The 27360-nt window shown below is 35.6% G+C and overlaps 1 protein-coding gene across 1 annotated transcript in view; it reads right to left on the bottom strand.

The window, feature by feature from the left end:
* ACSS3 (acyl-CoA synthetase short chain family member 3) overlaps nt 1-27360 on the bottom strand; it is a 142226-nt gene that overhangs the window by 46910 nt on the left and 67956 nt on the right. The window contains exon 8 of the mRNA XM_072772926.1: nt 10604-10755. Coding sequence (XP_072629027.1) covers nt 10604-10755 — 152 coding nt within the window. The remainder of the gene's footprint in view (nt 1-10603; nt 10756-27360) is intronic.

Below are 27360 nucleotides of genomic sequence, written 5' to 3'. Positions count from 1 at the left end.
ATTCCTAGCCAAGTAAATTACAATAAACCGAATTAGTTATAATGATAAACTATTAATTAGCACTGAGTTTTTAATCTAATGACAAATTTCCACGTTATATATGTTAAAACTTAGTATTTATTATTATGGTTTTGCAGTACAAATCTATTACTTATTTTTCCTAGATTTTAATTGCATTTGTATCATTATGGTAGCAATCTTCACACTGGCACTAATAAGCAATATAGAAAGAGATGATATTCCACAATGCATAGTAAAAGTGATATCTGGTTTTTCTGAATGTCAATGTCTTCCATTTCCATTAAAATCATTTACTCTTTACTAAAAGCAAATGAAAAATTGAGATCATTGGTAAGTTAGAAAAATGTCAAAGTAGTATAGATAATTCCTTTCCCTAAATACACTAGAAACTACTAATCTATTTTTTATTAAATTTCCTCAAACTGCCCTAAGTTATTACTTTTATCAGTTACAGATTCTCAATTGTATAACATAAATGGACATTAACACACTGTATACAAGGATTTAGGAATTGAATATGACTAATGAAAAAGTTAAGTGTTGTAATAAATACTTAATCAAATATTATTTGACTCCCAATTCCTTATAGTAAGCAAAACTATTCTGTGGGAAGTGATATTTTTATAACTGAGATGATTACTGAAAGAAAAAAAAATTAGTATAAATCTATAACTTAAAGATAAATTATAAGATAAATTAAAGATAAACTCATACATAGGGGCATAAGAGGTCTTATTTCTTAAAAGACATTTTACAGCTTGCAAAAAAAGAATAGTAAAATCACTTAACAAATTTCTCATTAATGACTGCCATTTTATTAATATGAAAAGATAAATGCCCCATATTAAAATATTTTTAAACAATTTTTCTTTAAAAATACATTTTATAAAGGCATGCCTGGGTGGCTCAGTCAGTTAAGTGACTGACTCTTGATTTCAGCTCAGATCATGATCTCAGAGACATGGGATTGAGCCCTATGTCAGCTCTGCACTCAATGCACTGAGTCTGCTTGAGATTCTCTATACCCACTGCCCTTCTCCCCACTCACACTCTCTATCTCTCTCTAAATGAATAAATAAAATCCTTAAAAAAATTATAAATGTTAAAATTAGCCATTCTTGTGCAGTAATTTGGATTCTGGAGATAAATTTACCTAAGTTAATTACATAAGTCTTCTATCTGCACTGTATAATATGGTAGCTACTAGTTCTATATGGATATTTAAATTTTAAATTAGTTAAAATTTTAAGAAGTAAAAATATCAACGTCATCGTAGGATTATCCTCTTGTCAAGAGTTCAATAGTCACATATGCCTAGTCCCTACCATATTGCAGAACTGAGTTTTATTTGGATAGTGCTGTCCTAGATTATAATGGACAAATATGTGGATAATGTCCTGATGATAGTAACACATGGGAAGATGAATTTACTTCCAAACCCATAATACTAAAAACTTAAACAAAATTATAATATACAATATCCAGAGTAGAAAAAAAGTTGAGGGGATTAATAGGAATGAAGCCTGTATTCCTTTCCTCAATTCTATAAAAAATTGAGTAGAATTCAAGACTCAAATGAAGCTGAAAATTAAGCCAAGAGAAACAGAAAAATGGTAATATTGTCAAATTAATTTTAGTCCCAAATAAAAAGGAAGCTGCATAGAAATGGATAAAAAGCTAAATTCTGATGAAGAATTTTTAGGTAATAAATTAGGAACAGAATAAAACCAAAATGAATATTTCTTTCAAGCTCCATAAACTACCAAACAAGTTAAAATTACTCTTCACTTGTGCCAAAAGAAGTTAAATAAAAATAGATTTTTCAGCAATGCCTCATCAACTCCTAGTTCACGGAACATCATTACTTTTTGCCATCAGTGTCCCTGAGGTTATCTCTATCCTTCCTTCATTCTATTTTCCTCCACTTGCTCCCCACTAGAATTCACTTTTAAAATGTAAAGACACTAGTGGTAGTATTACATATGCATTTGTCACTCTGACAAGGACCTACCAGCATTTGTCCAGCAATCTCTCTCTCAAACACAACCAGAAAAGCTAGACAATGTAAAAAAAAAAAAAGAAAAGAAAAGAAAAGAAACATCTCTTTAAGGTATCAGAAAACTACAAGGGTAATGAGCACTGGAAGCATTAAGATCCCAAAGAAAAAAATGTAGAGATATCTGACATAGACTTGCTGCTTGCCCCCTTTATATATGCCAAAGCAAGTAGTGGTTGAAAAGCAGAGAAATGGAAGAAAAACTTGTGTCTGAGAGGCTTAGGAAATGAACAGCATTTCCTGCCATCACAATTTCTTGGGAAGGGAAAACTGGAGTGCAAGACCCACAATGGAAAAGAGGTTTGTGTGAAACACTCAAGGTCTCAGTTGAAATGCCTGAAGATTTATATCCTAACAATACGGAGAAACTGGGATGAAACTAGCCTTCTTAAATACTGAAGTCTAGCTTCAAGTCAGCCAAATCCCTAATTGGGTCAAAGTGATCTTCCCTCATGCTAACTGCCTGCAAAAATAGGAATTACTCCATGGGACCTTAACAACTCTAGAGTATCAAAGTAACACACAATGGTCTATGAAGATAGAAGGCCATATGACCAACGTGCAAAGGAAAAAATAGACATCAGAAAAAAAAATCACAGAGAAAATCAGATATTCTTGTTATTAGAGACTTTACAGTAACTAAATGTGACAATGAAATATTTGTATAATATCAGCCAAGAACTGGAAATTATAATGAAGAATGAAATAAATATCTTTGAACTAAAAGATGCAAAAATATAAACTTAGAAACTGAAAGCTTACATACAACTGAAGAGAAGATTGAAAACCCAAAATATACATTAAAGGAGAATAACCAAACTGCAACTGAAAAAGATAGAGAAAAAACATAGTCTATGAGATATAAGTAATATCGTAAGAAGTTCTAACATGTGTCCTTACAGTTTCAATGTTTAAGAAGGGAAAAATTAGATAGAAGCAATATTTGAAAGGATAATGGATAAAAGTTTATAAAAATAATGAAAGCCATCAAGTCACAAATTTAAGAAGCAATTTGAATCAAATGAAATTGAATCTATTATTTATGGGGGGCTGGGTAAAATAGATAAAGAGGATCAAAAGTACACTTATAAGCACTGAGAAATGTACAGAATTCTTAAATCACTATATTGTATACCTGAAACTAATATAACATTGGATATTAATTGTAATTGATAGTAAAAATTTTAAAAAATTTCTTAAAATAAATTTAAGAAAACATATATCTTTTTTTTTTTAATTTTTATTTATTTACGATAGTCACACAGAGAGAGAGAGAGGCAGAGACACAGGCAGAGGGAGAAGCAGGCTCCATGCCAGGAGCCCGAAGTGGGATTCGATCCCGGGTCTCCAGGATCGCGCCCTGGGCCAAAGGCAGGCGCCAAACCGCTGCGCCACCCAGGGATCCCAACATATATCTTTTATACAATAAACAAAAGAGCTAATTAGATAAATTAAATACCTTAATAAATTAAGAGATACACTATGATTATGATTTGGAAGTCCCAATATTAAGATACCTGTTTTTATCATATCAATCTATAAATTCAAGGTAATCTCAAAATTCTAGTTTTGTCTCTGTGTGTGCATGTGTGTGTATAAACTGATAGGCTGACACTAAGACATGTGTGGAAATGCAGTGGGTCAAGATTAAAGAGCAAAGAACAGATGGATGTATTGCTGTTACTATTACTACTGGATATTAAGACCTGTTAGTGACAATGTGAGAGTTGCACAAATATAGACAATTAGCCAATCAATGAAACAGAATTGAAGCAAGAAACAAAGAAGGATTTACGGATACTTTTATGACAAAAGTGGCATACAGAACAGTAGGAAAGGATGGACATTTAAATGAATAAAACTTGTTGGATAACACAGAGTAAAAAAATGAATCTTGACCTCTTACCTCATGCTATGCACAAAAATCAAATCATGTAGATTATATGAAAGGTAAAACAATAAAGCTTCTAGAAAATGACACAGAGGAATAACTTCTGATATTGAATAGGTAAAATGTCTTAAGTGGGACTTTAAAAAGCATGAACCATACAGAAAAAATATTGATGAAAAGACGTATCTCTTTAGCAAAAGTCAGTATTAAGTGAAACATAAAATCAAATCATAAGATGAATATTATTTGTAATACATATAGTTAATTAAGAACTTAGACCAAAAGGCTATGAAAAGTCCTACAAATCAACAAGAAAAAGAAAATTAAAATGTGCCAAAGATTTGGATAAACATTTCACAAAAGAGAATCTTCAAATGGCCAATGAAATATGAAAAGACTAAATAAACTGGGTGACTGGGTGGCTCAGTTGGTTAAACATCTGCCTTCGTCTCAGGCCATGATCCTGGGGTCCTGGAATCGAGTCTGCATCGGGCTTCCTGCTCAGTGGGAGTCTGCTCCTCCCTCTCCCTCTGCCCCTCCTCCCTGCTCATGTTCTCTTTCCCCCCCTCACTCTCAAATAAATAATCTTAAAAAAAAAAAGAAAAAGAAAAAGCAGTAAGCTTTAAAATACAGTAAGTGAGGGGATCCCTGGGTGGCTCCGCGGTTTAGCGCCTGCCTTTGGCCCAAGGCGCGATCCTGGAGTCCCGGGATCGGGTCCCACATCGGGCTCCCTGCATGGAGCCTGCTTCTCCCTCTGCCTGTGTTTCTACCTCTCTCTCTCTCTGTTTATCATGAATAAATAAATAAATAAATCTTAAAAAAAAAACTAAAATACAATAAGTGAGAGATGTAGTATTTTTTCTATCTTGCATAAATTATTACAATTTTACTTCTTCACTTCAATAATGGCTTTAAATTATTTCCTTTTCTGATTTGACTACCATGGTGATAACTGGCAACTAAGTCTTTAAAAAGAAACAATAACAAAAGCTGGATATTTGAATTGCTCGTCTGCAACCCATCACAAACCCAAAGATAGTTGACATATGGTCATTGTCACTTGAGACTCAGAAGACCACATACTTGGAGCAGTGAATCAGATGTAGGATATCTCTGAAAGCTTTTGAAAAAGAAGGGTTGATAATTTTCTGAGGAAATTTTGTTTCTGTGAGTGGGTTTTCTTATTCATTTAAATTTTAGTATTGGTGGTCACTGAAGTAGGAAAGTTATTTGTTTAGGTTTGTGCAGCTGTTGGACCAAAGGAAGAGAGGAGCACACCATGTGCACCTGATACCCTCGCCCTCCTCTCCCACTCACGAATACACACCCATAGTATGACATCCTTGATTTGCCAAAGTGGTTCACAGATTTCATGTCAAACGAGAGCATAAACAAAATGAGAAGTAGTTTTCATTATGAGATTTCTAACTTCCCTGAAAAACAGGACAAGAGTAGATGATAATACAGTGGACTTATTACATGCAAACTGCCCAGTTTTATGCATAATTCCTAGTTTTATCATTCTGTCATATTTATGTCACTTATAAAATAAAATATTATTGATTCAACTGAGTTCTCTCCAACCTCTACTTAAATCTCATTTCTCTTCACCATCCCAGCCCCAGAGGTAACCAGAATTACTCAGAGGTTTTCATTCCCATTCATTTTTTTTTTTTTACTATTTGTATAGACAATATGGCTTTTGTAATTTTTCAAAGTTCTCTTACTGTATGTAAGAGAAACCATCAATTTTCAATTTCTTTTTAAACTCAGCATTATGCTTTTGGCATTTATCCATGCTAATAACTGAAGTTCTGGTTGATTTCCACTTCTAACTATCCTGTTGAATTAATACACCGTAGTACACAATTTATTTTCCAATACATTTTTACTATACAAGTAATTGCTTATAGTTTGTTTCATTTTGAAACAAACCTGTTAAGAACCTTCAAAGTACATGGTTTGTTGGTCACATTTGTGAGTTTCTCATTTTCATCCCTCCATATTAATACAGGTTTGTCATGGGGCATATAGAGTATGTGGAGCATCTAATATTGCTAGATATTTCCACTTTACAGTCTCCATAGTAGTGTAAAAACCATTCTGCTGTTTTGTAACCTGCAAGTGAGTATCACCATTAGATATTTTAACTTTTGCCTATATGATGGGAATAAAATGTTATTTCTCTGTTTATTGATAAGATTGAGGATCTTTTAATGTTTTAGACTACCCTAGTCTTCTCCATGAACTGACTGTCCATATCCTTTGCCCATTTGTCTATTGGATTGTGTGTTTTCTTATTGATTTGTAGGAGTTCTTTATATCTTCTGTAAACTAATTGTTTAATGGTTATACATGTTGCAAATATCTTCTCTGGGTGAATAATTCATCATTTAAGTTTGTTTATTCTTTTGGTCGGCGATTGTTCCTTTTAATGTAGGAAATTTCATCAATATTTTCCTTAATGATTTGTGATTTATGCTTTAAATGGTCATTCCCTACTAAAATATATTACAATACTTATCCATTTTCTTTTGAAGGAATTAATTCTTTGTTTTACAATTATAGGGCCTTGAATCCAGCTGAAATTTATTTCTGTGTAGTGTATATGGTAGAGAACTTTTTTTTCTATATATATAGCTAGTTGTTGCAGCACCAATTTATTTAAGGGTCTATCCTTCTTCCACTTGTTAAGTCACCTCCCCTGTAAATCAGGTTTCCATAGCAATGTGGTCCTTTATTCATCTTCATTAGTGTGTTTGTTGATCCCTGCTCCTATACTAGTCTCTTAAGTAGAAGAAAAAGAAGTCCTTCATTGTTATTTGTATCTCTCGCTCCCTGTCCTGTGTTCACCTTCTCTGTCCAATAGGTTTGTGGGCGATGTAGCTATCCCCCAGTGATCCAATACCATAGTGATGGTCCAGAATTATTAACACACAGTGATACTCAGGATATCACAGATCCTATTCTAGAACAGCAGGTGGGCACTTTAATTTAGTCTCCAGTCGCTGGGCTGTTCTCTGTCTCATTCAGATCTCTAGACCAAAGCTTGCTGTAAGTCCCAGAAAACACCCTCTCACCATTATCATCAATCTCCTTTCATGTGTGAGGTGTAACAACTCACTGCATGTTCAAGCACTGAGCTGGCTCTGACTCCACAATCAAAACAGGGGAACAGAGTCTCCACTATGCTGCCAACGCCTGCTTGTACACCTAGCAAGCCTTCAGCCATGCTTATTATTTTTCAGATCTAGTCTATTTCCAATCCCTGATATGTTTATTTTTGAGCTCATCTCTGGCACTCTGCTTTTTCTTTTTTTGTATTATCACTCATTATTATGCAACTGAAAAAGAAGGGTTGCATCAGAGTATTAGGTACTGTGATACATTGAATGGAAGCAGCAGAACTGAATTTTTCTAACTTGATTATGATTGAACTAGAAGATCATGGGAAAATAAATCACCATGATGCGATGAAGAAGAGCAGGACATTAGGAAGCAAAAAAATAATAATAACAGCCATGACAGTCTATGTTAAGAGCTATTCCAAGTGTTTTACCTGCATTATATGCCTTTTAGTTTCATTATATTCTTGTACTATCGCTGTACTTCTATTCTGGAAGGAGGAGGAGGGAGAGTGGAGAGGGAGGAATGCAAAAAGAAGAAAAACAGCAAAAAGAACAGAGAGGCTGTGTAATTTTCTTGAGGTCACACAACCGGTAAGGGGTAGACTTGAACCCAGTGTGTCTAACTCCAAAGCGAGAATCTTAACTATACCACACCGTACGGCCTCGTCTCAGCTTTGCAGAGGTTAGCTCTGTCATCCTGGGAATGGCACTTCACCTCTTCGTGGCAACATTTTCTCAATTGTGAGATGAGAGGATTACCCCGGATGACCTCTCATCTCTTTTCCTGACTTCTAATCGTCTATAATAAAATGAATTTCTAGTTCTGCTTCGCTCCCTATTTCAGAAGACCTTTTGAAATTTGCTTTGGGAGCGAAAATCTTTGGCAAATCTCCAAATTTATTTCAAAACAATCTTTGATGAGATATGTAATGCATTTGAAAAACACCATTTCATTATTTGAAACATCCTATAAGAGAGAAGCAAGCTCTACGGATAAATCATGAGTCCGCTATCATAATACCTAGTCAATGTCCGATCACTAAGTAAGTATGAAAAGTCCTGAATGTAGATATGAAACGAAGGGTATAGTTGTGTGAAACGACTTGACTCCTGGTCTTTATTCTGTTTCTAACCCAAACTTAACTCTTCTGGACTTTGCTTATCTTGTATTTAAAATCGGATAGTTGGATTTTTGAGATCCCTTCTCTTTCTAATATTCCCTTAGTTCACTGGTGAGAATCTGTTACAGAAGTTCAGTGAAAGTATTATTTGAATAGGCAACAAATATATAAGAAGTAAAAACTTTTATCCCACGAATAACAAAAATCCCTGGATCAAGTTAGTTTCTCAATTTACCTCTTGTAAGAAGAATGTCTGTGTTAAGAATGTGGGCCCTGGGGCGTCTGGGTGGCTAAGTGAGCCTTTGGCTCAGGGCATGATCCCAGGGTTCTGAGATTGAGTCCCGCATCAGGCTCCCCACAGGGAGCCTGCTTCTCCCTCTGCCTGTGTCTCTGCCTCTCTCTCTCTCTGTCTCTCATGAATAAATAAATCTTTAAAAAAAAAAAAAAGTGAGCCCTTGTCAGATTGCCTTAGTTTCTTTCTAAAGAGTTTTGTAAACTTTCTGGTCCTAATATTACACATTTGGAAAATGAGGATAATCACAGTTCCTACTTATTGTGATGACTGAATAAGAGAAACTGCTTATACCTGGCACATAGTAGGTTATCAGGAAAATTGTGCATCTATTAACAGTAGTAACTTGAATAATTGAGGGTATCTGCAGAGTCTACATCATTAAATATCTATTAAAAACATATGTGCCCACCATCATGAATAACTTAGGTGCCTAAAGACAGAAGGGCATAACCAGGGGGAACTTACTGCAATTTCTCTCTCTCTTTTTTTTTTAAAGATTTTATTTATTTATTCACGAGAGAGAGAGAGAGAGAGAGAGAGAGAGAGAGAGAGAGGCAGAGACACAGGCCAAGGGAGAAGCAGGCTCCATGCAGGGAACCCGATGTGGGACCTGATCCCAGGTCTCCAGGATCACACCCCGGGGCCGAAGGTGGTGCTAAACCGCTGAGCTACCTGGGAATCCCCTGCAATTTCTCTTACACTAAAATCTCATTTAGTATTAGTTTGAAAAAAATTGATGGTTTAATGCGCATTTAGTACTATCAGACGCTTTATATATTAGGACAATTAGAAAAGGTTCCTGCCTTCACAGTAATGGATAACATCTAAAACCCATGCACAAATGGGGAAAAAAGATGTAGCAAAGAGAGAGACCTTAGCTTGCCAGTCACACAACTTCACACAGTGTTATCAGAAAGCATTTGTTAGTAAAGAGACAGTGTGAGGAACTACAATCACAGCTTCTTCAAATTCCCTGGGACTGTCCAAGACATGGAGCCTAAGATGCTGGTACCAAAATCTACTTTTCCATTCTTTTGGCTGAAATGGGGAAAATAAAATTGAAATGTAGTAAATGAAGGAACAAAATGGGGGTGAGTAGAAATATTGTAATGGGAGGTTCATTTTATGAGCGCTTTTATTTTAATGACTGTACTCTCTAGATTATAGGTAAAATTTTATGTAAATCCAGACCTAATTTTTCATAAAATAAAAATATAGGGCAAGGACCAAAAACAAACCCACTGACTATCCAAACTGAAAGCTTCTTGCTTTACACCTGCAATCGAAGTATGAAATCTATTTTAACTCCTTCTTTGAACATAAAATTCATAATACTTGGCATTTAACTTAAAAAATTCAAAACAATAATACAAACCCATTTTTTGACCTGAAGACACTTCAAATTCCTTCTTTTAGTTTATGATAGCAGTGACCAATTTCAAAGAGGTTCAATACGAATTGACTGCCTTGAAGATACAAATTGGTATAATTATCTTTGAATACACCTATCATTAAACTAAAATGGATGTCAATAAAGCAGCAAAAAATATTTAAGCTATTCAGTGCATATTATTACAAAACAAGAGAAAAATAATCTCCCCTCTTCTTTCAACAACAGTAGTTAGGACGATAATTTTCACATTTTATCTGTATACATGAAATCACATAATATTTTCCTGCTATTTACACTACTATTCTGTTTTCAAAAGATCATCAGATGTTGTCATATATATATATATATACGTATATATATGTGTATATATATATATATGAGTGTGTGTGTGTAAATGCATCTGAAGTCGTAGTCAGGATTTTACTTTAAGGAAAATATAAGCCTGGTGGTTTAAAAAAGGGAAATATTTTGGTAAGATTTGAACTGAAATAAACACAGTATGGTATTAAAACATATTCACAGTAGAGTTAAAATTCTAACTAATTCAAAGCTATGTTTAGAACAGTCATTCCTAATAACATTCAGAATCTTTTGGCTCTTTCCATAGGGGTATGGCAGTGCCAAAAAAAGTACAATGTTCAGTTGTTCATTCTGATTGCAGTTTTTAATGTAATTTGCCCTGTGCATCCCAAGTTCACCTTGTCAGAGAGTACTGCCTCCCCAAGGCTGCCCCAGGGTCCTGTTGACGGATGGCTCTAATTGCAGTCGGCGCTGTAAACAAGGCAGCTACTCCATGCTCCGCGAGCACACGGAAATAAGCGCCAGCATCTGGTGTTCCCACAGGCTTCCCCTACAATGAGATTCATTTAAAATGTCACTGGGTAAAATGTCTCATATTTCATTGACAGTTCAATACTTATACATTTAACACAGCGATATTAATAAAGTGGGGTTCTCAACAAATCTTAGTTTTAAAATAGCCCTATGTGCTATCATAAATAAAACACACCAAATGCCCAGGCTCCAGAGAGGCCATTTGCTCCATTACATCATCCTAAAAGCTTTTCAATTTGCCATTTTTCCCTTCTTAAGTTTTCTCAAAGATAAAGGACAGGAACTATATATCACAATCAAATTAATAACATAAAACAGTCTTCTGTTAGCCAAGAAATGAAATACATTGTTTTGGGTGATAGATAAGTGAGAAGTATGATTGTTATGCATTTCTAACTAACACTTTTCTTTCTAATTATTTTTAAAAGTGACAAGAATGGGGCTCAGTCTGTTAGGTGGTGGACTCTTGACTTCGGCCCAAGTCATGATCTCAGGGTCCTGAAATCGATCCCTGCATTGGGCTCCCTGCTCAGTGCATAGTCTGCACGAGATTGTCTCTCCCCTCCTCTTTCCTTGCCCCTCTCCCAGCACACTCACTCTCTCAAAATAAATAAATAAAATCTTAAAAAAAAGAAGTGACAGTAACAATTCTCAAAGTATTTGAGAAGACAGAAATATATGGGATCACAGTAATTTCTGAACAATAACTTTTTCAATTAAATGCCTCATTCCAAGGAAAACAACTCTTATGACTTAAAAAAATTCAGTAAGATATTTCCAAATGTATGTTTCCTATAACCTCAAAGCAACATTTTACATATTCAATAAAAAATTCATGAATAAAAATCTAGCAACTTTATAATCAAAAAGACCCAAACTTTTTTTTTTTTTTTTTTTTTGAGAGAGAGAGAGAGAGAGAGCGCGCGCACTGTGGGAAGGGGCAGAGGCAGAGGCAGAGGGAGAAAGAGAATCCCAAGCAGCCTCCATGCTCATGCCCAATTTAATTCCGGACAGAGGGCTGGATCTCATAACCCTCAGAGATCATGACCTGAGCGGAAATCAAGAGGCAGTGGCTTAACCAACAGAGCCACCAAGCTCCCCCAAAGCATTTTTCAATTGATGTTTCTGTGAAGTAGAAAATGAGCATAGCATAAATAAATCAGTGATTCTGCAAAAATTCTGAGTGTTCCATAAAATCTATGGTCGCCCAGCCATATCCCCTCATTCCTTAATCCAATCTCATTACCGCTACTTTTTCCTTTGATTCTAAAGCAAAGTGCCTGGAATGTTAATATATGTTATATAAAAACAATCAAATCCTTTTGGAAGGGGTTGAGATAATAAAGGAAAACAGATCTCTGATTTTGGACCATTTCTTGAATACTTAAAAGTGTTAAAAAACATCAGGCATTCCCAAAAGATGAGTTACTATATATGTAGTGTTTCTTAAAATTCTCTGTCCACATTCCCTATATGAACATCTCATGGATCTTATATTCTGGAAAACACACCCGGGAAACACTGATAAATAAGTTAAAAAGAGAAAAGTTGTTGCTAGTGGCAAACTGAGATGTCTCTCCAAACAGAGAAGAATAAATGAAAGGATAAAAAGAGGTTGTTCATTAATTTAGATTCACTATCTACTTCTACTTGGATCTTTGATAGGTCATTATTAGTTTGTACTTTCTTTTCTTTTAATGACTACCTTTAATATTCTTTCATGTAATTATGTTTTTTTAAAATATAACCTCTTTCTTATATCCTGCTTCTTTTTCTCTTACTATTTTTAAAACCAAGGAATTTATTGCAACTAGAAATTCATTTTTATTATCACAAGTATCCCAAAATACTTGATTTCAATTTAATTCCATTATCACATGGTAATAGAATAATCAACATGTTGATATAGTATAAAAAGCTGCCAGATATAATCTGGCAACTCATGTACATAACTTGACTTACAATTTTTTTTTAATTTTTTTTTTTTTATGATAGTCACACACAGAGAGAGAGCGAGAGAGGCAGAGACATAGGCAGAGGGAGAAGCAGGCTCCATGCACCGGGAGCCCGACATGGGATTCGATCCTGGGTCTCCAGGATCGCGCCCTGGGCCAAAGGCAGGCGCTAAACCACTGCGCCACCCAGGGATCCTTGACTTACAAATTTTGAAGCCTTGAGCACATCAGTCTAAAATGAACGAGTACTTTTGTTCTTTTGAACCAAGTGAGGTAAACATTTGACTTTTACTTTTTCGATCTGTCTTAGGCACTGTTCAGTCCCTGGTGTACTAGATTGTGACTTCAGAAACTTGATCTCACCCACATAAAGATGATTTATTAACTGACCTTATGCAATTGACTTTCCCTGTCTGTGCTGCCATTTTCATGCCTGCTAAATAAGAATAAATCACTTTTCCAATATTTCCTCGATAAGCTAAAAGCACTGAGATAATATTTTAAAGTAGTTTGACCTCTACTGAAGAAAGATATTTTATAGGCAATTGGAATTGAGTTCACTACAGTTCCGGTGTCATGGGACAAAGATAATACACTCAATAAAGGGTGATATTAGTGTCATAACAGAATGCTATACCATAATGACTACCTATATGGAGGAAAAAATTAATGGATCTTATAATGCCTTCAATTAATTATGTCTAATGATGATGACGACTTAAATATTAGAAATAATAAAAACCTTTTTATAAATAATATGATTATTACTGTTGCAATTCTGACCCACAGCAAATACATTTTCATCAATATTTTTTAGCATAAAAATCATGATAACATAGCATTTCTATTAGGACACTAATGGAAGTGATGTATATAATTGCACCATATTCCTTTGTAAATTCGTTGAGCTCAGAAAGGTTCAGATTTTTGCATCTTATTGTCCATTCCCACAGGATCATTCGACGCTGTGCTTCACTATTTTAGAATTTAGTGACTCAAAGGCTTATTGATTTTATTAAACATTCTTCTCCTCTGCTCTCCCATACATATACAAGCTTGTGTACACACACACATGCATGCATGCACAGGCATTATTATTTTACAATACTGTTTAAAAATTACCAATAGCACACTAACCACGCTGAGTTGCTTGGAGAAAATGACTTTGATTCCAGAACTTGCATATTCAGTGAGGAGCAACAGCCCAAACACTATTCAACTGAAAAGTAGGAAGATTCTAAAATTGTAGGGATTTTTAACAAACATACACACTGAAAGCAGTAATGCGGCTAAAAGGTAACAATAACAAAAACTTAAATTGGTTTGTTTATTTATTTATTACCAAATTGACCTGTGTTCTCATTCCCTTTCCCCAAACTAAGGCTAAAGTGTCCACTGCTGCCCAGAAAATAGAAGCAAAAAGCAATCCCTACAATGGTGAAGCAGGGATTCTAAGTGCTCAGCTGTTATAGATCGTGAATTTTTAATATCAGAGACTTGTAAGACAGCAACTGCTAATGTTTATAATGTACTTAGCGATGGTGCAAAGCATAGAAACTGAGACAGACAAATACCTGAAGATTAAGTTGCATACACAATTTTCTACCACTTATGATTCAGTGTGTTAGTTTGAAGCAACCAGAGACAATAGATAGTGAGTTAGAAAACCAGGTGATGTCTCAACTTCTCACATAATCCATCCTGAGGTTCAATGGAAAATAATGAAAGACAGCAATTTACCAAGACTAAGACAAGCTTACGCATTAGAGTTAGATCTTTGAGCAAGAAATCATTTGCTTTATTAATCCTCTGATTTTGGTTTATCCAAAGGCTTGGTGTCAAAGCTACTTGTCATTTCTCGGACATTGACATACAAATTTCTGAGTCAACTGAAGTTTTTGCCTCTTTTTGTGGCAGGATTAGAAATACATCTGGTCTCTTTTTGAACACTACTTCTGAGAACATCACCGAAGGCATGTTTGTACTGCAGTTCTAAGGTGAAGATGGCAACATCCCTTACAGACTAGTTCTGAATTTAATTTCAGCAGACAGGTGCAGCAGTGCCGGCTGGTTTATTCTGGAAGCATGATGAGATTGGCAATAGCATTTGTTAAGTTCCTACTACATGCCTTGTTCCTTTACTAAGGGATGAAAGTTTGGGCATGCAACATCTAAACTTGAGACTTGTTAAAACATAAGCAGTTCCTCAGGATATAATATTTAGTGAGAGAAAAGTAAAATGCAGGATAGTGTGCATATCATTTAGACGACGCCATATGTATGAAAATGAGGAAGGGGACACTCTTTATGTAAGAGTGAACTAATAGACACAGAAGACTGACGGCTTCCAAGTCAGAGAAATTGAACTGCTAGGAACAGAGGACAGTGAGGTTTGCATTCTTTACCCTTTTGTGAGTTTTGAGATATGAACCAAATGAGTGTACAACCGCTTTTAAAAATGGGCTTTTTCTTCCCTAAAGTCCCTCTCTCAATAACTCCTATTAGTTATCCCAATCTTGAAAACATTACTACTGCGTTAAAGCCCTATGAGACAACCACTCTATGCCTTAAGACCCTCAGATCTAGGATTTTGTGTTACTATAGCAGATTCCCTCTTAAGGAGTAAAAACTTGCTTAGAAAAACAATTGATAACCAAGACTTTAAATCAACTGGCTTCATTGATTATTTGCTAGAGATTTCCCATAATTCCATGGGGCTCACCAGTGGGGATATCCTACCACTTTGCCTTCCTTGATCTTATTCATACCGCCATCTAATCTGCCTCGATCCAGTGACTGTCAACCCTAAATGTAGATTAGACATGCTTGGATGCTTTTTAAAGATACCAATATCTGTTCCTCACTCCCAGAGACTATGATCTGATTGGCCTTAAATTTGGCCTGGTATTGTTATGTTTCATGTAATAAGTAATTCTAATGTGCAGCCAACGTTGAGAACCAAGGCATAGTCCTTAGATATCAGGCATTACCTGAGGCTAGGCCATTATCCAATACCAGCTGCCTCATTACCCTGGGAAATGAGCCTAGAACTCAACATTAGCCTTTTCCCACCTGCTATAAATAAATGAGTTAATCCAAGTATCAATAAAAAATATACTGATAATTGAAATCTGACTATTGGGAGCCAAATATTGGGAAAATAATTGGGGAGAATTGCCTCATTCTTTATATCTTGCTCTATAACTTGTCTAGACTCGAGACTCTACATACATACTATGATTTATAGGACCTAGCATTCTGAATACAATTATCCTTTCTCCAAAGACAGGAAGAACAGCCCCAGGTCAGCCGCTTTTTCTGTGTTGCCAGAGACTTCTGAAAGCTAAGTTTCAGTTTAAAGGTTTTGTTTGGTTATATCACTACTTGAAAGGATTATATCTTAATCTTTTAGATGAAAGGTTTCTGACCAGACTTGAAGGTAAGTTCAGGAGTATTCTGATTTTTTTTAATGTGTAAATGTTCATTTTCCTAGGGAGATAAGTCAATATGATTAGATTCTGAAAAGGAGTCCATAACCAAGGTCTCTAGGCAGATGAGAGCCTCCCCAACATAGGAATCTCTTCAAAGATTTCCTGCCTAGCTCTGGGAAATGGCTCGGCATCCACATTGGTAAGGAAGAAGTCAAATGGTCACTATTTGCAGATGACATGCTACTATACACCCATGCACAGATTCCACCCCAAAACTATTAGAAGTATTAAAGGAATTTAGTAAAGTTGCAGGTTACAAAATTAATACCCAGAAATCAGTGGCATTCTTTTTTTATTTTTAAAGATTTTATTTATTTATTCATGAAAGACACAGAGAGAGAGGCAGTGACACAGGCAGAGGGAGAAGCAGGCTCCATGCAGGGGAGCCTGACATGGGACTCGATCCCAGGACTCCAGGATCATGCCGCCCTGGGCTGAAGATGGTGCTAAACCACTGAGCCACCAAGGATTCCCATCAGTGGCATTTCTATACATTAATAACAAAGTAGCAGAAAAAGTAATTAAGAAAACAACTCCATTTTACAACTGCACCACAAAGAATAAAATACCTAGGGATGAACTTAACCAAAGAGGTGAAAGACCTGTACCCCGGAAACCACAAACCACTGGTGAAAGCAACTGAAGATGACATGATAGACACTTTAAATATCCTACAAATTGTGTCCATTATTCCTCAGTAAAGCTGAATTTTAAAGAGAGAGAGAGAGAGAGAGAGATCCCTTCTGGTTGGTTCTTCCCCTATTTTCACCCGGATCTCTGAGAGAGTTGACCATATTGGGCCTTGTGATGAGGATACCCTCCAATGAATAAGCCACTGCTTCCACCCAGGTCATAAGAGTCCATCTGTCCCACTAAAAAGATGCTTACCTCTGAAAGTATTAATGCCAAGTAAATGAAGCAGAGCCCTGGAATTGGTAATTCTGCAGACCCAGTGCTGAGCTAATTAGGGACTCTGACATATTTACCACTCTCAGCAGTCACAGGGAGCATTTATCACTAGGATAGCTGGTAGCTCATGGCTTCTAGCAGGATGGCTTTCACCCCTGAATGCCTCCACGCTGATGAGCAATCACTGCTCTCTGCACTAGAGGGACAAATTAAGGGTTTCTTTACTCATGGTGAGTAGTATGAGTAGACTTTGCTGTAAGCAGAGAAATTAAATGGCTTCTTGCTTTTATTACACTAACAGATTTCTGCCCAGGAAGTCAAGTGTGGCTATCCCGTATGTACATTGCAATTCGACCTAGGGTTGTGCAGAGCCTGGCTACTCCATTCAGTCCAATAATTTATCTAAAATAAGCTTCAAAATGCTCATAGTTCCCCCATGTACAAAACACACAAACCTTCCCATGGAATCGCTAATACCACACCTTATTGCAAAAACCCTCTTCAGTTATTGTTCTATCAGACCTCTTTCTGAAGTACTTGGCACTGCTGATGCCCATCTTCTAGAAAATCCCCTTCTGCTTCAGGATACCATTTTTCTGATTCTCCTACTGCCTCTCCAATTTTTCATTCTCAGTTTTTATAGCTTCCCTTTCTTAATCTTTACTTCTCTGAGTGTCTTAATCACCTCACATGACTTAAATTACTAACTTTTCTACTCTTCTCTAATTCTGAAAGTTTCTCTGGGCTTCAAACCTTGACTTCCCAATGTCCTACAAATATTTAAGTAGCAGCTTTAAAATTGACATTACTAAAACTAAAAATGATCTTTGCCCCTTCACAATTTCTGTTGTTCCTCATACAGCAGTTCAGTTGGTAACCACCAACTCAACTTCCTATTGAGCTCTATCTTACAATATGCACCCTGATATCCTGACATCCTGCCCTCTCCTTAAAGATCACTGATACCCTGCTTCTGGCCACTAGCTGAAACTACTCAATAATTTCCCAATTATTCATCTCTACATTACAGGTAGAGAGCACTGCTTTTGGAGCCAGAGAACATTGTTTCAAATCCCAACTCTGTCACTCATGGGCCACTGGTAAAGTTACTTAATGTCCCTGATCTTCAGTTTCTATAGTTGTAAATAGGGATTCAAAACATTTATCCCATGGGTGTATGGATAGAAATAGTTAAGACCATGTTTAGTAGAGTTCCAGTCACTCAACACCCAATCAACAGTAGCTATTATTATTACTGGCATGGCTGCATCCACAAAGCTTTCCTTGTCTACTCTAATCCTAAACTTCCCTCAAGACACTGGTAGACAGATTTTGAGCCAGGGTGAACTCCAAACTGCCATTTACAAGCGATGCAACCTAAATCAATTTCTTTAATCCCTTTGATCTTTATTTAGTTCCATCATCAGAAAATTGCATCAAAACAAGTGCAAGAATTAAATGTAGAGTATTTACAGAGGCAATGGCTTAATGTCATCTCTGAAAAAAAAATTATATCTTCTACACAGTGTAAGAAATTTCTTAGGCAATGTTTGGGTCTGCTTCCTTTCTGTCCTTTACATTAATCTTAATTCTTTGACTATATTGTCAGTGTGTTCAGGGCAAGGAGTGTGTCTGATACTTATTCTGTTTCCCTATCAACCTCTAGAAAATACTGAGCTCACAAGAGGCACCAATAAATATCGTTGATGGACCCATGACAATAGCTGCAGTTGCTTGCTCCAACATAAAACACAGGCACACATAGAGAAAAATAAACTCAGAAATAAATATCTTTGAACAACTAGTCATGTGAGAAATCTAAAAGATGCTGGCATCAGCTTTGCAATCTTTTCCGATTGAGGAGATCAAATTATATAGCCTGAATCAGAGTAATAACTGTCATCATTTTTCTCCTTCGGTACATACATAAAAGTACATTGCTGTTATACTAGATTTAAAAAGAACAAGAAAGAAGGAAATCATTTCCTATTAGATAAGAGGAGAAGAAGACTCTGATGTGTGCCTTTGAGTGTACTAGTTAGCAACATCAGGGGTACCAGTCTTAAAAGGAAGTAGCATATCCCTATGCTTGAAGGAAGCAAATCCCTGTCCTAAAAAAAAAAAAAAAAAAAAAAAAAAAAAAAATCATCAAATTAGAGAAAACAGGTTAACATGGAAAATGCAAAATTTTTGCAAAAAGAAGATAACTCTATACATGCAAGCAATGATTACATTTTAAAAATGAAGCCCTGGAAGGGATAAAAATTCAGAAGGTCCATGTGTGGAAAATGCATCATAGGCATCATAGGCATCATAGGCAATAGAGGCAAAAATCCTCTATTTCCTCTTATTGTCTGAGAAGGCGGAATGTAGTACATATCTTCAAAGCTAATTGTTGAATTTTTAACAGATAGCCAACTGTCCTGGTAAATCTAGTGAGCATACATTACTGAAATGGCTTGCTGCTATAAGGTATACAATTTGTGAAATGCAAATGGAGATTATAAGTCCAGAGCAGTTCGAAGTAGGTGACACGTGCATTGAAGAGATACTGTGGATGATTTGAAGAGTGTTCAATACAAAAATAATTTGAAAGTAATTAAAGTAGTATCAATATTCTTAAACATAAGATTTTCAAACTGGAAAATGTTTTGATCCATGTATAGAAAGTGATAGTAATTATGTCTAAAATATGTGTATGTAATCATATTTTGCTATTTTACTATGTATGCATATATCTTGTGATATTTCTTTGAGGCTTTCAAACTACATTATCTTAACCTGATTCCTGAGCAAATAAAGGAAAGCATAGAGCTCATTTTCACACTAATCATCTTAAAGAAGAAAGAATAGATAGGGGTACCTAAACTCTTCCTTCCTCCTATGAATTCGAGAAAAGAGCAATCAGTAAGAGAATATCAATCTGAATATTCTGAACTCTTCGAAGATATATACAGATTATAAACCAGTACGATGAAGCCCAGCAAAAAAAAGAAGCGAAAGATTATACATGTTTAGACAATATAAGCCATGAAATGTACCAGTTTATTCACAGATGAAAGGCTTCATGGCCTCTCTCATTTCACTCACAAGTTCAGCTCTGAAAGGCCAGATCGTTGAGGGGACAGATCACTGGGTTATTTTCCATTTATGCTACTCATTCTTCAAAGTTGATACTAAGAGGATCAACAACATCCTTGGGTGCGGATTCCTTTGCCTGGCTCTTAGAAGAGAATTAACAGGCTCTAAAAGGAGCTGCCTTTAGTGATTTTAGTGATTTGATGACTGCTGCCAAGTTACAAAGGTAGACTTTGAAGGAAGAAATGTGGAGTATCTGCAAATTCAACCATTTCAATGACTGGATTTCATGGGAATGAACAGTTGGTTTTTATATTGTAGAATTTTATTCTGGGAGAGAATAAATCCGTGTTTGGATAATAGCACTAGCTTATTATATCTTGGCAACTATTCTACAGGCTTTTCATGGATTGACCAATTTAATAAAATATAAGAAAAATGCTATTAATATTGATATTTATAGATAACAAAACTGAGGTTGAGGGCAAAAGCAGACAGATAAAAGCAGAGCAAAATAAATACCACAGATACTCATATTTCCAGTCCAGTGACCATGTTCATATATCACAATTCAGAATCTTTAAAAAATCCTCTATTTCCTCTTATTGTCTGAGAAGGCGGAATGTAGTACATATCTTCAAAGCTAATTGTTGAATTTTTAACAGATAGCCAACTGTCCTGGTAAATCTAGTGAGCATACATTACTGAAATGGCTTGCTGCTATAAGGTATACAATTTGTGAAATGCAAACAAATGTAAAAGGAGTGCAAGCTTTCATTCCGTGAGGACTTCCAAAGAGACTGTTACTACATAAAAATGGCAACTGCCATATCAAGATCAAGTACACCAACTAGTTTACGACTTAATGCCAAACTAAATTGAAGGTGACCAGTAATCAACATTCCATTCTAGGTAATAACTTAGCCAAAGAACAGTAAGCTACTTTCTTCTTCCTCTTCTTTTTTTTTTTTTAATTTAAGGTAAAACCTATTTGAGTATATTTTGGTATATTTTGTATTTTTTTACACAAGTAGTTTTACATAATTTTCCTCAGATTTACTGAGGTGTAACTGACAAATAAAAATTGTATGTATTTAAAATGTACAACTTGGTGTGTTTATGAATGTATATACATTCTGAAATAATCACCATAATCAAGCTAGTTAATATATTCATTATCTCACATAGTTAGGATTTTTTCTTTTTTTCTTTTTGGTGTTTGTGTTTGATGAGAACACTGGCAATCTATCCTTTTATCAAATTTGAAACATATAATACAGTCTTTTAAACTGTAATCCTGTTGTTGTACATTAGATCTCCAGAACTAATTCATCTTGAATAACTGAAACTTTGTACACCTTGGCCAACATCTTTCCACCCAACAGCAAAGAAATACACATCCTTCTCAAGGGCATTTAAAACATTCTCCAACATAGATCACGTTAGGTCACAAAACAAGCAAATTTAAGAAAATAGATATATCATTCCAAGTATCTTTTCTGACCACAATGGAATGAAACTAGAAATCAATAATAGTAAGAAAACAGTGAAATTCACAGATATGTAGAAACAACAGGACTCTTGAACAACCATTGGGTCAATAAGGAAATCAAAAGAGAATTTTAAAAGCATCTCAAGACAGACGAAAATGAAAACATGACACACCAAAACTTACAGATGCAACAAAGCTGATACTAAGAGGTTAAGTTTATAGCAATAAACTCTGACATTTAAAAAAAGAGAGAGATCCCCCAAAGAGAGAGAAAGATCTCAAATAAGCATACTAAGTTTACATCTCAAGGAATCATATTAAGAAGAACAGCTAAGAACCTAAGTTAGCAGAAACAAGGAAATAATAAAGACTAGAGTAGAAATAAATCATATAGAGAATAAAAAAACAATAGAAAAAATGAAAACTAAGAGTTGTTTGAGAAGATAAAATCGATAAACCTTTAGGTGGACTAACTAGGAAGAGAGAAGACTCAAAACAAACAAACAAAAAAAAAAAACAGAAAGAGCAGAGAATGTACCAGATGCTTCAGAAATTAAAAGGATCATGAAGGACAATAACAAAAAGTAATATCAAGTAAGTTAATTTCTTGCTTAGCCACACCGTTACCATTATAAAAGCCTGGGTTCCACTGTATTATATGATTGAGATGTGTGTACAGGATACACATTTGTACATTAGTACCCAAGTGAAGATAAGTACTCAGCCAGATTTCTTTACCTTGAGAAGAAGTGTCGGGTTTTGATTCTGTAGATGACAGGGTTTTTGTAAAAGGGGACAAAACAGAAGAAAGAAGCCAAAAAGCTTATCTGAGTATATCCATCATTTACCAACACATACACGTGTCTGCACATACACACCAGGCTGCTAAATTTGTTTATACCTGAAAGTTCCTGTATGAAAGTATTGTTTGCTTCATTTCTCCTCTGACAACACTACTATCACAATATATCTTTGTCTATATGTCGTTGGGGTTAGGTCCGTCAGAATCAGTGCTCCATTAAGAAAGTAAATTTCCAAAAAGGCACCGTTTATTCTCTTCCTCTCAAAAAATAAGGACTGAATTATTCAGAATTGGTTTGCATACTTTAACTGGTTGCGCTAGTCTGATTTTTAGAATTGCATACCTTAAATATGTCCAGTTCAATGAATAATACCAAATCTTCGCTTATTTAAAAAAAAAATATACACTATTACTTTTGTTGTTCATAAAATTCTCTGGTAAAGATACTAGAATTACATATTCCTTCATAAGGGGAAAAAAAGTCTTTACTTACAAAATCAAGGTTTGTTTGTTTGTTTCTCTTGATATCTTCATCCAGGTATTTATTAACAAATATTTATTGGGAACTAAATACATGTCAAGAGCACATACACACACACATTTCAGGCTTTTGTGTATTTCTCAATTGGCATGGGAACAAAATTCAAAAGAAGCAATGCTTACGTTATAAATGACTGCATATTTTTAATGGTTAGTAGCTGAGAATTGATGGTGAGCGAACACTAAGATGATCTCCTGCCTCTCGGAGGTTATAGCAGATGGGGCCAAATAAGCAAACCAAAGTGGCCTATAAACTAAAGGGAACTGGGTTTGGAACACAAAAAGGAAAAACCTTAGGTGCTTATGAGAGAGAACAAGATTTGACCCAGTCAGAAAGGTCAAGGAGGGCTTCATGAGGAGGAGATACTTGAGCTATGATCTAAAGGATGAGAGGAAATATATTTCAGGCAACAAGTGGACAAATTCCTGTAGCAGGAATGAGCATTTGAACAACTTGAGGAAAACAGGAGCAGGCTGTGCCTTGGAAGGGAAGAGAGTGAGCAACATTCAAGGGTTGAGAAGCCAAGAATGATTAGGACAGAAAATGTCCATTAGCGTTTGGAAAAATAGAGAGATCCAGGGAAATTACCAAAAGCTGTTATTATGGAATGATGGTGACAGATGCCAATGGGAGAGGACTGTAGAGTGACGTCCAGCTATCAGGCGCAGGTAAGCCTTCAACGAGGAAGAGAGTGTTCTAACTGCAAAGGGATAAGGAACTGAGAACTTATGCGTGATTTTTTTTTTTTTTTGGAGGGGGTTGTTTTAATGAAAGAAATAGAAATGTGTTAAAAATTTGGTAATTATCAGAAAGCTAAAGCCAAAGCAGACAACCAGGATTTCCAATATGTTTTCATCCTACAGATGCAGAGCTATATGCCCTCTGTGGCAGAAAAGAAAATCCTATTTTCTGCTTTATGTATTCATGTTGAAACACGAATTCAACAGTGTTTCAAGTGGGTGACTAAACATATCTAGAAGCTGAACTGATTTTCCAACTTAGTTATAACCATTTTTGAGTTTTTTCAGCTGATGTAGATATGTATTCAATTCCTGAATATTAAAAAAATTATCTTTGCTAAGAAAAAGGATTCATACATTATTCATTCATAAATTATCATGAACCATTTACATTCGGTAAGAGATATGTTTTATGAACTCCAGATGACTTGGTCATATAATGAACCAGTATTTCAGAACATCAATTTTTATCAAATCAAAATTCATCATTATGTAAAAATATCATCACACTCACCAATCCACTGCCATATAGCTTTTAAATGCTATAATTCATTAAAAATGAATATAAAGCTTTGAACATACTGAGCTGTATGATTATATTTCTCTTTAGAAAGGTAACCCTATGAGAAGTACATGAAGGACTTGTTATATTATTCTATTCACTGTAAAAAGAATATATTTTTAATTTCCTAATGAGAGATGTTAGCTTCCTAAATAAAAATAAACTAGTCAGACTAAAATAAAATAATATTAACTTGGTAATCCACTTAAAATTGGGGCACAAATGGGATGATCATTTGTGGAGGTTAATAAATATTTTTTCACTTGCTGGCCTGATGACAAGTCAGAACTCATTATCAGTTTATTTTGGTTTTATTTTAATTAATCGAGCAAACAAGTTTTTTTCCCTGCTTTCTGCACACTCAAGTTGTTAATTAATCCCCTTAGAAATGGTTCATTTGGGGATCCCTGGGTGGCGCAGCGGTTTAGCGCCTGCCTTTGGCCCAGGGCGCGATCCTGGAGCCCCGGGATCGAGTCCCACGTCGGGCTCCCAGTGCATGGAGCCTGCTTCTCCCTCTGCCTATGTCTCTGCCTCTATCTCTCTCTAACTGTGTGCCTATCATAAATAAATAAAATAAAAATTTAAAAAAAAAAGAAATGGTTCATTTACACAACAAACTTTACCTACCACATGGAAAGCACCATGCCAGGCACAGGGCAGGGGTACAGAAATGACAATATCCCTTGCCCTCAGGGTTTACAGTATCACAGCACTGAATTTGCAAGATTAGAGGAATCTAGATAATATTATTGAAGTACAGAGAACACCTCAATCAGCCAAAGGAAAGCAAAGGAGATATCAGAGAGGAGATGATATTTAACTTGATCCCTTAAGGAAAGGACCACTCTGCTACATAATGAGAACAAAAGTGGAACTTTACCAGCAGGAACAACTCAATCACTGGCAGTTCTGTTCACGTAAGTGCCAGTATGACAGGGTTTTTAAGTGGGAAGCTGAGTCAGAGGCCAGGAACCATCGATAAGACTTTAAACATGGGCCAAAGGCAGATGACTATCACTCACTTGTATGAGGCAAAGGAGTCTGAACTCCTTTTGTAATAGACAAGAGTTCTTTGAAGGCTTAATTTTTTTTCATTTTTGAATTAAACTTTTTACATAAGATAATTGTAGATTCATGCAAATATACCATGTATTCTGGGTAAATACAGTTGAATATCACAACTGTAATACTGATATAGTCAAGGCACAGAACAGTTCCACCTCCATAAGGATACCTCATGTTGCCTTCCTAGTCACAGGTGTCCATTGCTAGTATATAGAAATACACTTGATATTTGGGTGTTCATCTTGTATCCTGAGACCTCATTGAACTCACTTTTTATGTTTTTTTATATGTTCTATAATTTCCTACATAGATAATCATGCAGCCTCAAAGAGACACAATTTTATTTCTTCCTTTCTAAATGTTTTTGCTTTTGTTTCCAAGACTACGTTGAATAGAGGGTGACAGTGAGTATCTTTGCTTTGGTCAAATCACAGGAAGGAGCATTAAACCATTTATCATCAATACTGACCATTGGCCATTCCTTTAGGGGAATAGTGACAATTTCTCTGAAGTTTTTCTTCATCTTGAGAATATCCTTATTTCTTCTTTATTCCCAAAGTATATTTTAATGGATATAAGATCCTAGATTGACAATTCCTTTCTTTCCACACTTGAAAAATGTGTCACTTTCCTCTGACTTCTGAAGGAAAATCCTGTCATTCAAATGGCTTTCCTGGGATGCCTGGGTGGCTCAGCGGGTTAAGTGACTGACTTGATTTTGGTTCAGGTCATGATCTCAGGGTCCTGGGAGGGAGCCCTGAGTCAGGCTCTGTGGGGAGTCTGCTTGAGAATTCTCTCTCTCTCTCTCTCCTTCTATCTCTATCTCTCTATCCCTCTCTGTCCCTGCCTGCCTCCTCAAGCACTCTCATGCTCTCGCTCTCTCTCTGAAGTAAGTAAACTGTAAAAAAAACAAAAACAAAAACAATGGCTTTCCCCCATAGCTAAGGTATCCTTGCTTTCTCCCAAGTCTCAATATTACTCTTTGTCTTTAGCTTTCAGAAGTTTATGATTTGGGGCAGCCCCGGTGGCTCAGCGGTTTAGCGCCACCTTTGGCCTAGGGTGTGATCCTGGAGACCCGGGATCAAGTCCCATGTTGGGCTCCCTGCATGGAGCCTGCTCCTCCCTCTGCCTGTGTCTCTTGTGAATAAATAAATAAAATCTTAAAAAAAAAAAAAAGAAGTTTATGATGTGTGTGAAACACAGTGTGTTTCTGTGGATTAACCGTTTGGAAGTCTACTCAGTTTCTTGAATGAATCTATAGATGTATAATTTTTGCAAGTTTGAGAAGTTGAGAATTTTCATTATTTTTTTCAGTACTTTCTCTGCCCCCCAACTTCCTCCTCTCTTTTCATGACACTGATGTCAAAAATGCTAGATCTTGTTATTATTCCACATTTCCCTGAGGCTCTGCTCATTTTTTTTTTTCAGTCTATTTTATTTCTCTTGTTTAGATTGGGTAATTTCTATTGTTCCTTTTTCTGGTTCACTGATTCTTTCCTCTGCCCTTTCCATTATGGAGCCCATCCATTGAGCTTTCTTTTTAAAATTTATTATTGAATTATGGTTGACCTACAATATTATACTAGCTTCAGGTGTACAACACAGTGATCTGATGAGTTCATACATTATATGATCCTCACCATGAGAAGTGTCCTTACCATCTGTCACCATACATTATTATATAATTATTGATTATATTCCTTATGTTGTACTTTTCATCTACTGTGACTTATTTGATAACTGAAAGTTTGTACCTCTTAATCTCCTTCACCTATTTTATCCATATCCCCATTGAGTTTTTATTTTGGCTACTGTAATTTTCAGTTCTAAGATTTCCACATGGTTTTCCTTTACAACTTCTATACCTTCATTGTGACTTTCTATTTTTCCATTTCTTTTAAGAATGTTCATAATCACTTATGGAAGCACATTTATCATGACTCCTTTAAAATCTTTGTCAGATAATTCTAACATCTCCATCAATTT

This window comes from Canis lupus, chromosome 13, assembly GCF_048164855.1.
Source record: "Canis lupus baileyi chromosome 13, mCanLup2.hap1, whole genome shotgun sequence".
NCBI classification, from domain to species: Eukaryota; Metazoa; Chordata; class Mammalia; order Carnivora; family Canidae; genus Canis; species Canis lupus.
The sequence above is the reverse complement of the archived record's forward strand: the minus strand, read 5'-3'. Positions and strand labels throughout refer to the sequence as shown.